The sequence below is a fragment of the Orussus abietinus genome, unplaced genomic scaffold (genome assembly GCF_000612105.2).
Source record: "Orussus abietinus isolate OABI.00-Male unplaced genomic scaffold, Oabi_2.0 scaffold39, whole genome shotgun sequence".
NCBI classification, from domain to species: domain Eukaryota; kingdom Metazoa; phylum Arthropoda; class Insecta; order Hymenoptera; family Orussidae; genus Orussus; species Orussus abietinus.
Genome location: NW_019394554.1, coordinates 44,182 through 57,569, shown reverse-complemented (window position 1 = coordinate 57,569; position 13,388 = coordinate 44,182). Strand labels below are relative to the sequence as shown.

The 13,388-nt window shown below is 39.0% G+C and overlaps 1 protein-coding gene across 2 annotated transcripts; it reads right to left on the bottom strand.

The window, feature by feature from the left end:
* Positions 1–126: 126 nt before the first annotated feature.
* LOC105697680 (DNA-dependent protein kinase catalytic subunit) lies at positions 127–13,327 on the bottom strand. 2 transcript variants are annotated; one of them, XM_012421243.1, is made up of 17 exons: positions 13,108–13,327; positions 12,819–12,981; positions 12,559–12,740; positions 12,328–12,487; positions 12,147–12,259; positions 11,687–12,079; positions 11,364–11,542; positions 11,011–11,264; positions 8,664–10,942; positions 8,239–8,589; positions 8,003–8,152; positions 4,502–7,941; positions 3,868–4,396; positions 1,478–3,766; positions 668–1,370; positions 391–605; positions 127–305 (listed from the first exon to the last, which is right to left on the bottom strand). In XM_012421243.1, exons 2-17 carry the CDS (start codon positions 12,943–12,945, stop codon positions 228–230), a joined length of 11,442 nt encoding a protein of 3,813 aa, XP_012276666.1. In that variant the 5' UTR covers positions 12,946–12,981; positions 13,108–13,327; the 3' UTR covers positions 127–227. The 2 variants fall into 2 exon arrangements, with proteins under 2 accessions (XP_012276666.1, XP_012276665.1); XM_012421242.1 differs by having other exon boundaries at positions 12,819–13,327.
* Between the last annotated feature and the right edge of the window lie 61 nt (positions 13,328–13,388).

Here is a 13,388-nt window from a genome sequence, read left to right as displayed (position 1 = left end):
GCTAACGCACGAAACCAGAGGGCAGCACAGGATGCCATTGCACGACCATGCCCGTGAGTAATCTCCCAACTCATCTTTGTTATATGTTTCGATTATGGATGGCGAAGATGTGTTCAGGCAGGTCGAGGCAGGAATGTATCACGCAACGTTTTTATTATTATTTAATAAAACGGAGCCAATCATTTATTAAAAACATGTAGTATAAAAAATTAATACAAAATAGTTCCTTACAGCCATGGAGTCCAGCCTACGTATGTTCTACCTAAAATGTTCGGGTCGATTGCTTGATCCAATAAGCAAGCAACCTGTAACAAAAATCGATCGGCGTATGATAAAGAAGATAAAATGCTTCTCGTTTCTATGAAATAATATCGCAATATGAAATGATACCTGCTCTTCTGGTGATAAACATTCGTTTCCCATCGATGCCCGAATTCTTTTCTGGCCTTCCTCTGTACCTTCCACGATCTCCTTATATCTTGGAAAATACTTATCGTTGTGACACTTGTTCAATTGTTCCACAGTGATGAACGACGGCTTTGCACCATTTAATTTTTGTATAACCATACGTGATCGCATCTGCTCTTTTGGTAGCCACTTTAAGTCTGCAACCAGGAGTGTGAGAAATACGATAAAGATACGCAAAGCTATGAATTATTTTTCCTACCAGTAATTTCCTGTTGATACTCTTTGGATAATTTGTTCACACGTTCTACCCAGTTCAGAGGTTCGTTTACAAAAACATCCAGGCATGCGATCAAAGGCCCCTTCCCATTTCTTATCGCTCGTAAAACGTGGATCATTGTTGTCCCTAGTAAATCCATTTCGCTGTAAGGCTGTAATAATCCAAGAATTTGAGGTGTCAGTCTGAATGGTGTAAGTTCTGGAATGTGTAAGTCCACTCCAGTTCCAAATGCTAAGCCGAAGTCTATGCCCAGACATCTTCCTGATTTCACGGAAACCAGAGTATTACTTAGATGTCGATCCCCAATTCCTAGAATCCAATGAGCAATGCACATTGTGGCATAAGTCGTTATAAAATTATGCCGCAGTGCCAGAAAACTCTCGGGAGAAGTGCTAAGTTTTAAAAAAGTTTGGCGTAGTGAATCCCATTTGGTCTTAGATCTGAGTACAGACATTTTTAGAGCGACCTTTTGGGCACTGTATTTCACTGTAGCTTCCTTGTAACATTCGTATTGTTTACAATTAGCTCGAGGGGCAGCATTACAAATCCAGTCGAAATACTCTTTTTGCAGATTTTTATATTCGGTCCGTTTTGCATTATCGAGGGTAAAGTAAATAAATTCTTGCAGAGACTTCGTATCGTTCACCCATTGTATGAGGCCTAAATGATTCGAAAGTGGAATGACCTGCAATTTCAATTGCAAGAAATATTTAAATATAATATATTATTAACTAATAAGAGGCATTCTAATAAAAAGAAATAAAATTATTTTCAATTATCATGACAATATACCTGATACGTATCGATGAACAGTTGTCGCTGTCTACAAATCGCATCTCCTTGTAGGATTCCGTTCATAATCGTAAAGATCTGTTCTATCCTCTGATCCAACCGTAAATCTTCTCCGAATTTAACCAAAAAATCGTAATTTTTGGCGTCGTTCCCGATTATGGTGATTTTCATTGGTCTCTGTTTAGAATCCATAATCTTTACCGAGGATTCAAATTTCATGATTTTGGCGTGATATTTTGGCAAAGGCCTTCTATCTCCGGAATATTGTCCAGGAACCTCGATTTCTCCACCACTGTACGCATACAACCAAGAACTGTAGTTCTTCAGTTTAGTCAACTTCGGGCCTATTGGCTTGTTCATTAAACGGTCCTTTTCACCATTTATTTTCCCCTTCAAGAGAAGTAAATGTTTCACCAACTCGTCGCCTGTTTTTCTTTTTATGTCTTCAATCTCAGTACATTTAATTCTACAATGAATAGCGCTTCGAATTGGAGCAGTTTTACTCCCCCTGTCAGCAGGGTAGCACTTCTTTAATAGAGATTCTACAGCTGCATTTTTATCCCTCGCCAAATCCTTTTCCATTTCGTTAAAGCAGTATACCAGATAAAGTTCAGGCTGCACGAGGTAGTGCATTGCCTCAAGGAAATTTTCAACATCCAAGCTTCTCGAAAGGATACTCTGAATACCTTTTACTTCGGGATCCCGCAAAAGAATGGGATTTGACTCGATGGTTACGCGGAAAGAAAATATTATAGCGTTTGGATAGGTTTCGGCTATTCTTTTGACGATGGGAATAATTAAGCACGCGATTGGCGTTCCAAGGTAGGACAGAAGTTGTGCCTGCCACGCGAGGAAAAGCCATGTTTCGACTGCTTCGACGCCTGTCTGGAATATTATTTTGGTCTCGCTGTCGTCCAAATATTCAGAATTCAGTAAACAAGGGAAATATTGAGTTGCCTCTCGAGATTCGTAACTCATCGCTTTAAGCGTAGACCGAACAAATTCCCTCGACAATTGAATGTTGGACTCTTCGTTAACTAGTCTGTCGTAGCAGTGTTTGGACAGTCTGAAGTAACAGTCAGCCCTTTCTTTGCTGGTCGCAATGCCGCAACAGAGTTTCAAATTAAAAAGTTCATAAGTTTTTAGGCCGTCGACCACATTTCCGGAATCACTCGATTGCTCTGCTAAGGTAGTTTTGATGACGCTGCTTTCATTTATATTGCCGCAAAATTCTTCGTCCTTCTGGCACAATGTAATCAGCGTGGACGACAGTTTGCTCAGATGTTGCATGGCGGTGACTTTGACTGCAGGTTCGCAAAAGCTGTCTTTTAACAGATTGCAGGATAATTCCCAGGACGAGAGAAGCAGCTTCGCTTTTTTGCTCTTGTCCTCTACCAGATCCGCGAAAGAGTATTTGTATTTTGCCTTGACTAACTTAAACTGCTTTTTTATATCTTCTGAGAGTTCCTGGATATTCACTTCATCGATGTGTTTTTTTGCAATGTGCACGTTTCTCTGATTCAAGGCTGTTTCGATAACGTTCAACCTCTGTTGAAGACACGTATTATTCAAAGCATCTACCAATTCTCTGTTCTCAACAGGATTTTCCAATTTTTCTCTCAGGCATTCAGCAAAATAGAGCCTGTAAGCTACTGTGGAATCCCACAGAAGTGGATCATCTTGACTGGATGGCACGTTCCGTTTCCAATATTCCAGCAATTCGCTCACGCAGCTGAGATCTTCCATTAATTTTGAAATTTGCAAGGAAGCGTGTACGTTCTTTATACTCTGTAATTTCCGCAGCTTGCGGACTCGCTGGTTGGAGGCAAGAGGGAGCAAACGCATCCACTGTTCTCTTACGTCATCCAGATTACTTTCCAAAAAGTCTCGAGCGATCATCGGATTGTCGTCCACCATGAATATCGCCACTTCTTCGCCGAAGGACTTCTTTATGCGAGCCAATTTTATCTTGTCCTTCAGCCAACTATCCAACGCCTTTACGAACGACTCATCGGGTTTGAAGTCCAACACCAATTGCGAATGAACTCTGTAAATCCATGGAGTAATCCACGTTTCGTGCCACGTGTCGTCCCAGATAACATCATAATTGCCGTTAAGCTTCCTGTTAATATCATCGCTGATTTGATCCCACGAGGAGAGATGACTTAGACATTCGTAGTAGCCTTCTACACAATGCTCCATGATCGCTCCTGTGGAACTCTCAGCTGCAATCTTATATTGATCGCAAGCTCTCTTCCATTCCGATGCTGTGCGCAATATCGATGCCTCCTAAAAATGCATTGAAAATGTAGTTCAAACAAATTCTAACAGCAGTGTATTATATAATCATTGTTAAAAGTGGATTTAAACCTCATACAATTTTTAATTACCCGTATAACAGCGCTGGATACATGTTTGCCAAATATACTAAGGACAACATCCGCTTCGCTCAACGACTCGTAAAGACCCGCTAATAAGACCCATTCATTCGCCGATGAATTATCAGTATCATTCTTGCGACATTTTTTTATCGGTGATGCACAACCCTCCGATCCGTAAATCAATCTTTCCTCTAAAAGAAGAGCTCCCAAATGCAACAACTCACAGTTCTTGGACACCCTCGACAAAGTGTCCAAATCAAATTCGTGGACGTGGAAATGGAACATTATTTCTAAAATCGTCGCAGCAACCGAACTGTTACTTTGGCAATGATTCAAGGTGGATCTTAGACCGTCAAAGACCTTTTTCGAATATTCGTCGGAATTTTTAGCTGCACTCATTGTCTCCAACAAAGAACAGATCAATAACACTGTAAAATCTTTGCAGATTAACTGGTCCTGTTTGATGAGCTTCTCGAGTGGTTTCAGGAGACTCGAGTTCTTAATTTCTATATCGGGGAAATCTCCAGTCCTGTACTTCCTGTGAACCATAAGTCGCTACTTTTCAATACTATCTTATGTCGGATTATGTTGATAGAATATTTAATAGAGGTTTCAATTCCCAACAATGAATTGTCTTCCTTACCTGTACAGTTTTACGCTGCTTCTTTGTCTGCGCCCCTCGTCTCGCAGCATTTCGGATCTTTGTATGTTTTTCTTCATTTCGAAACGTCGATACGTATCGCTTGAATGAGTGACAATTCTTCTGGACGTTTTATTGTTCGCAGGGTCAGGCACTTTCGGTACCTTGAAGACACTTTCTTGTTCTCCCGAGGAAACATCAAAACTGACATTACTTAGAAATGTAGGTTCAAATTGTAGGGATTGTGTCGCTTGTAAATCATCTCCAAAGTTCCGACTTGGCATATCAAAAGAGATGTCGCTCGATCGAGTTTGCGTCTCTTGAATAGATGAACTAAACAGCGTTTGATTTAACTGGCTCGCCAGAGAAGGTGCGAAGAAAGGCGTTACCGAACTCATGTTCTTTAGCCTCCAAGAACTGGAAATTGTATATTCAGTATATGTGCAATTTTCCAAGGGACTAAACATACTTCTTTCGAAATCGATTGATTTGCTGGCTAACTGTAGCATGGCTAAAGGTAACAACGGCAAAAAGTTTGCGTCTACGGTAGGTGAGTAAACATTCAAGATATTGAGAAGTCTTTCGCCGCAGCGCTCACCCAATTGAGTCTCTTCTGACCAAAATCGAAGGATTTTCTCTTGTAAATTTTCGGCTGGATCGAGCAATCCGGAGATGAGCTCCTTTCTGGCCAGGTCCAGCAGTTGACGAACATCGTCGTCCTCGGAAATATCTTCCACGTACCTCTTGTAGATTTTAATGAACACACCGTAAGCGCTCTCTCTGAACTCGGAATCATTCTTCGATTTCAGGTCTATCCAACTGGCCAGTTCCAGGAGCTTTCCTGGCCGCAGGATTTCCACCAACTTGTCCATGATTTGAATACCGACCTTCTCGCAAAGGAGAATTTTATTCTGAAATATCTTCCCAAATTCCTTCGACTCCAGCTCCAAGGTAATCTGCTCGGCCGTGAGGGAGGAATTCGACAACGCCAAAGAAAATATTTCCCAGCACTGAGCCTTTCCAAATTGGTTCATCCGTGAGAAATTCGACAGAACGAGGTGGAGACTATTTTCTACAATGCGTGGATATCGTTTAGAGATAATACTGACACATTTTACGAGTTTATTCTCATTCTTAGTTTGCAGCGTCTGCAGGAAGGATTGAATGCGCTGCAGGATAACATCTCTGTCGTTTTCAGTTTCACATGTTGCAAGGAACAACCCGAGAATATCGCAGATTCGCAATGCAGTCTCTTCATCTTTGGCTTGATGCAAGGACACGAGCGAGGTTTCAAGAATTTCTGATTTGACTTCGGGCTCAATTTCGAGTCCATTAGACAGGCAAATCGAGGCAAGCTGTATACCGTACTTCTCAGATTTTTTTAATCTTTCCCTGAAGTTGCTCGGGGCCTTCAAACACGTGCGCCATGTTTCTACCAAGACTTTAATCATCTCCACGTTGTACTTGAAAACGTTCTGAGTATTAACCTCTGCCTTGTCTACAATGATTTCAAGCAGTTTTTGAGCCAATTCACGATCCCTTTCTTCAGAGGGAATGGCCACAGTGTGCCAGTCAATTAACACCACTAAAAGATCCATGATCACATAATTTAAATTGTACTTATTCACGCAACATATAATTGCGCTCATTACGGATCCTAAAAATAACTTGGCGTAGGGCTTAAAGATTGTCTGCATATTGAAGATTACCTTTAACAGTAACATTCGGATGTTGACGTGTTCAAATGTCAAAGGATGGCGAAAAAGTTCCAGCCATTTTGGTAGCGCTACTTCTTCACTCTCGTTTGGTAAAGAAGTAATGTCATTGGTGATCATATGATTCAATACTCCACAAATAGAGCCCATACATTCGTGATCGTTCAGGTCGTCTCGTTCGAACCAGAGGGACATACTTTCCGTATTTCTGACGATTGGTTTAGGTAGAATTGTACAGTCATTAAGATCATGATCGTGCAAATCATCCGTTAGCGAAGACGAAGCAAGGTTGTAACTTTGCACGTAGGAATTGTTTCGTGTTTGTTGACCTGTATCTCTCAGGGCTCTTAATGACTTTTTTATATTTATCAGTTTCTTCCTCTTCTTCAGACTGTCCTTCAGAGTCTGTTGTAAATTGTATTCCTTATTGCAGTCTACGATTCGCTGCCAGAGTAGCTGATCTTTTTTCTTATTCTCGCCGAAGATATACTCATAAAACTTTTCCTCGTTTTTCGTGCTGATAATCGAGACACCACAATTAAAAGCGGCACAATGAAGAAGCCTGACTTTTGGAGCGACAATGTTTAATTTCCTTATGTCGCCTGTCGTGTTTAAAAACAACGAATGCAAGAGCTCTCTGCCGTTTTTTACATTGTCAATTGCATTTCTCGTAATTGCGCTGTCAATCCCGACAATAGTATCCAGGGATAACTTAGCAAACATAATGGAGACAAGATCGTAGCAACAAATTTTCGATTCTATAAGCCTGTCGCGATCGGGAATGCTTTCAGGCAAAGGCTGGTTTATAGTGTCGCATATATTTCTGATATTATTTTCGAAGAAGTGCTCGATTGATGTCACTTGACAAAATTCAAAGGACGGCAGGAGGAAATTATTGCTAACGTTGAAGCGAGTCGTTGAATCTTCGGAATCCATGAAAATCTTGAATGCCCCGTCTAGGGATTTGCGAGCACTCTCCTCGGAAATGCTAGTGTAGTATTGTTTCAAATAATTGGAGATTTCTTCAGTAAGTGAGCTTATATCGTGATTTGCGGCGAAGTGTATGGCTGCTTCGAAATTAACCCGAGATTTAGTGATTGGCAGCAACTTTAGCAAGGTATAGAAACATTCCTTTGATTTTATATCCATCTTGCTGTTTCTTTGAGTGGGACCCTTCAATCCGTTCAATATTACCGACAATTCAGGATTTGTTTCAACAGTTTCGCCAATCAGGCAAATCAAGAAATTTTGTAAAATCTCAGTTTTATGAGCGAGATCAGAGTTTTCATTTAATTGGCCTACTATCCAGATATACAAATCGCCCTTCTCATTTAAAACGTCTAGGGGATTGCGCATGAGTCTTACTACAGTTCCGTAGATGCTTACAAACGTCGCTTTGCAATATGGCCTACTATTTATCACTCTTTCAATAGTAGTGCATCGCCTGATAATTCCTTCCGTTAAAATATCGACAGACTCTTCGAAATTCTTTTTATACTGCAATGCAAAAGTTGTTAATTGTTCTACTATCATTATGGCGCAGCTCGCATTGGTTCGAAGAAAATTATCCAGTGCTTCCAAGGTGGTCCTGATCTCTTTTAACATGAACCGAAGTAACTGATTTTTAAATACGTTTAAAAAGTATCTTCCCTGCGACACGGTCGCTGAGTGATCATGAAGCTCTTTATTGTTTATAATTAATTCCATTATCACGTTTAATGCAGAACTCTGAAAGATAAAATATAGATTAAGTGATCCAGCAAACTTCAAAATTAATTGGAATTCTCACCTTTCCCAGACTTAACTCCAAAAGATCTCCCAGGTATTCCTTTGCGTCGGGCGTCAATTCTGCGCAAATATCTTTTCCATAACGTTTTTCTCTCAAGGCATTAAAAACACTTCTAATAACACTTTCCAACCTTTCCATATAGGGTCCATTCTAATGCAAAAGATTAAGATTTTATATCGAAAGAAAAAATGTATAGTTCTGAGGAGATGCGAAAATGAATAGAACCAAATAATTACTTGAAGGACGACATCCAAGAGATGACATTTTTTTAGCAAAAGAACTCCTTTAACATACTGCCTTATTTTTACATTCACATTAGTTGCTAATACAATTTCCACGTCAAAGTACTCCATAAAATCCCTTATTACTCTGCCGGATAGCATGTTTTTAAATTTGTCCAAATGTTGTGCCTCCAAATTCTTTATCAAAGATTGTAATACTTCCTGTAATTGCATGGGTAGTACTTCTGCAATGTCCAAGTTTTTCGTATCAAATCCAAGTAAACTTGGACTTAATAGGCAAACGAATATTACACGAAACAGTTCGTCGCTCCAAAAATAATGAGGAACGTAAGTTTGTAAATTTTCCTAAAAAAGAGATAGTAACATCGTAAGTGCGAGTGGTCAAAGCTGTAGTATCAGTAGAATGAAAAATTACTTACAGGAGCTTCAAGAATCGTCTGTATAAAATCGAACACCGTCAAGACTACCTTGCACCGTAGTTTATTTAAATCTTCTCGTTCTCTCGGCGAGTCTTTTGTGTCCCCATTCAGAAGCGTTCGAGCGAAATTCTTAACGGAATGGAAGATAACATCCTTTTTGGAATTAGCTTCACCAAAGAGAACATTGGAGTCTATCAAATCGTTTCGAAGAAGCCACACGTAGCAGTCCAAACTCCTTAAAAAGGACCTCATCTCATCATAGGAAACAAAGGAACTTTGTTCATGCAAATCGCCGACTACCAAAGAATTCAATTCTTGCATTCCGTGACATTGGATGTACTCAGCGATCATAATTTTTGGTGACTCGTAATAGTCCACGTGTTGAGAAATATTTACACATAACTGCATGCAGATTTTCCTGCAGTCTCGATCAAGAGATCCGATTTGCAGAAACAACCAGTCCACCGCGCTTTTTAGCGTAGCGTCTACGAATTCTGTAGGTATCTTTCGGTTTGGATCGTTATCATCAAAGATGTACGTTCTCTCCTTTAAAACCCTCTCGACATGATTCAGAGCTGCGGTTATTCTCGGATCGTTACATCCGTCCAAGTTTTTAACGAAACAGTACAGGAACTCGAGCCAGTAGAGGTTGACTATTTCCTCGGATTCGCGGAGGATAACGTAAAGATGGTTGAATGCAACAGCGGCTGCGACTCGCTTGCGAGTAGATGGATGAAGCGAGTAACTAGTAATCTTTGGCAAAACTACTAGAATATTCGGATCATTTTCAAGCGGGTGTGTAGATTGTTTGATTGACCATTTGACAAACTCTGCCAGGCATATTCCAGAGAAATCTCTGAGTGCAGTATTGGACTCGCTGCAGAGGCCATCGAAGAGGGAATCCACAAGGTGCACGGTGGACTGCGATTTGAGCATAAATGTCGAGCTTTGCCAGTGGGTCAACTGCAAAAAAAGCGGACGGTATAACAGTTGAATCATGTCATCGGTGTCACAGCCAAGGTTGAGAAGGACTGGATACAACATCTTATAGAGACTCTCAAATTGATCCGCACTTCTTGCACCCTTCGTGTTTCCCAGCAGGAGAGCCACCATGGAGTGTAGCACTTCACAGGCGGCCAGTTTGGTATGTCTGTCACCAGCGTGCAGTGCCAAATTTACGAGTCTGATTAACACCTTATCGAAACAAAGGTCCAGTTTGAGATCCGGGAAATACAGATTATACTTCAGTAAATTTTTACTGTCCCATGTTGCTCCAGTATTCATGGATCCCCTATGAACGAAGCTCAATATCATGTCACTGGGCAAGGACCCGAAGAAGAGTAAAATCTTACGCTGAAACTCTTCCAGGGTGATTTCGTGTTGCACGAACGTTATCCGTCTCATGACTTTCCTTTGCGTTTTCAGGATGTCCTGCAGCAACTCCACGACGCTTTCTCTGCTCTGCAGATATGGCTCTATGCTGAACATAATTTCAAGGAAAAACTCTTTCGTGTTCACCTTGTCAAAATATTGGGACCACTTCTCTAGGGTGTCGAGCGCCGTAAAGACGAGGGGGAAATTATTCAGTCCCGCTGCAAATGCGATTTTGAAAATTGGAGCTGTACAGTCCATGATTTTTTGCGCAATTTTCAGAGGCGCGTGGAATATCAAGTAGAGGCAAGTTATTTGTAACTCATTAGAGAAATTACAAACGAGATCCACTACCGAGGACAAGTATTGGTGTATTAGCTCAAAGCACCGCGAATTCTCGTCAAACTCATCAGAACTATAGAATTCGTGTTGATTCATAAGAATTCCATGCACGAGTTTGTAGAAGCCCGAGATAAGTGGACGTTTGTAAGAGTTTCGGATGACCTCAAATAAAAACTTATATCGTCGAGGCTCTAATAAAGAAGGTTTGCACGTCTTGAAAATATCTACGTATAAGTCAACCAGATTGACGAATGTTCGAAAATCCGTCCCGTTTTCGGCTGTCTGTGAAAGGGCTACATCCCAAAATACGTTGTCATCCTTCAATTTCGTGTTTAAGTCTAATTTGTTGATAATTGAAATGAATGCTTCTAGAACTTCATCCGATACTTGCTGGACGATTTCGCATGTCTGTAGGGGTACTTCAGGATTTAAATCCAATAAGTGTCTCCATAGAGGCAAGTAATTTTTATAACAGATCGGACGTTCTGGTAAATTTCTTCTGTCTTGCTCCAGCTCTGCATCGATTAATAGGGGACGTGAACAACTCCAAATGATCCCTTTGTAAACTGAAAAGCATAATTAGATTCATTTTCCAGTTGCTATTATTTCATAATTCGTAATTATTCAGACTTACTTAGATTGTGCAAGAATTCGCGGTAACGACTACCTCCGAGATTTGCAACATTACTAAGAGTTGTACTCAGCGACTTTTTTGCAAGTGTTTGACCGATTACATCAAAATCGGGAAATCGTTTAATTGACAGTACACATAACTTGGTAAACGTATTCATTTGTGTTGTTGTTATATTAGGCATATGGCTTAATATTGAGGATAAAGCTTCCTGATAGTAAAAAATATCACTTATGTCGGAAGTGGTATCTTCTTCTCTGTAATGTAACATCTATGTGATCATCGCTTTAGAATTTTTAACATACTATACATTATTAGTATGGCGTTGTAATATTACCATAAATAAAAATTCTTACCTAAAGTAAAAGAAAATCGCTCGATTTTCTATTAAAGAATACATCTCTGTAACATCATCTTCAATAGAAAACTTTTCGTATAGCCCAGCTATTTGGCTAAAACCATATATTGATAGAAATACCATCATAGAATTAGAGTCATCATCCGTCAGACATTTTGAGAAGTGCGTTTTAAAATACTGGAAAATAACAGCACTGAACATGGAATAGGTAGTAAAAAATATGAACGTATAATATGTACATGTGTTCTATATAAGTACAATTAACGAGAATAATTATGATCAATTTCTAAAGTATATTGAATTTATTAGCATAGTACTTACCTCGATTGTGTTTATTCCTTCGTTAAAAGTTTTACATTGCAAAATATTTCCTATCGTCTTGTACAAGGATTTCATTGCATTAAAACCAATCCCTTCTTTTATACGCTCTTCAGGTATAAAATTGAATGTAATGATTTCATGCCATAATTTGTAATCATTAAAAACGTGGTCTCCAAATGAGGACATGTGGTTCGATAGCAATTTAATTGCAGTTCTCTGAATCTGACCTTTTCCTTTGGAGCAAATGTGTTTGATATAATTATATAATTTTTCAAAGAACTCTGTTGACTTTTGTGGATTATCTTTATAAGGTGAAATGTTTCCTAACATATCTGTAAGGACATCCAGATATGTCTGGATATCCTTAGATTGAATCTCAGCATCCTGCTTGAACTAAAAATATATTGAAAATCAAAATTGTGTAAACTTGTATGCACTTTACAATAGAATTTTAAATAACCTGAATTGAAAAATCATTACTCAACCATGAGTAAACTTTATCTGCATAACTTGACACAATTTCTGGACTGTATTTTGCCATTGGACCAAATAGTGATAACAGTTCACTTCTCTCTGTAACATAGTCATTTACCATCAATGCTGATTTATGTAATTATTTCCATTTTAGATGTAAATCTTACCATTAATTTTGAATGTGTGTCGCTTTTCAAATATTTTTTTAATGATGTCAGTTAGACCATATTCAAAACTGTTACAAAATTGTATAAGTTTTTTTAAAACCTTGCTACCTTTTTTCATGATGTTACAGTTGGTCCTGAATATTGCTATTTTACAGACTTCCTATATAACAGGTAAGAAAAATGACATGGGTATAATGATTTTTAGACAACATACCACAATAGTAGACATACCATTGTATTAATGATGTATGGCTCAAATGAACTGTGAAATTGTTCGATAATAAACTCCACGAATCGAAGCGCTTCACAAATTGCATTATCGGAACTTTTATTACTACTGGTGGCTTGTAATTCATCCTTAAGGAATCTTAAAAGGCCTCTATTTCCATCAAACAATATTGACAAGATACGATCTGTTAGGAAAAATAAGGTACAATTTGTAAACAACTGTAAAAATAAGAAAAACCACTCGATAAAAGTGTTACACTCACCGCTGTCACTTGCTGACAAATGTAGCAGATTACTGAGGCCACTATTTAAGTGTTCTATTAATCTATTATAATTTCTCTCCCTCCAGAGCCTCTCAAATATTGTAATAAAATCCACGACAGTGTCCATGGCTTTGGTTAAAATTTTACTGTCAATTCTGTTTTCCTGCAAATTGTTTACTTACGTTTTCCAACTACTATTCGTTGAAATAACTGTTACTAGATGCTGCTAGATTATTTCTCACATACACAAATTCAAAGCGTAAGATTAATTAGTTATTGTTTTATTAACCTTCAATGGCTTCTGACCGGTCCGGTGACATGTTTACTTTTGGGATATTTCTACTACGTCTTCAAAAATGTCCTAAGATGCGATAAGCTCTAATCACTGTCTATTTAGTCATCGACATTCCGATTCTCTTTATCACTTCTTCGTATGAAAAGTCAAATTAATTTAATCGTCTCGAAACCGTGGACATAGGATCTATGCCATTTATGTGCGGATCGAGCAATCGTTTGCGGCATCCGCCATATTTGATACGAGTAATTTGCTGGTTCCTAGAGTTTTAAATG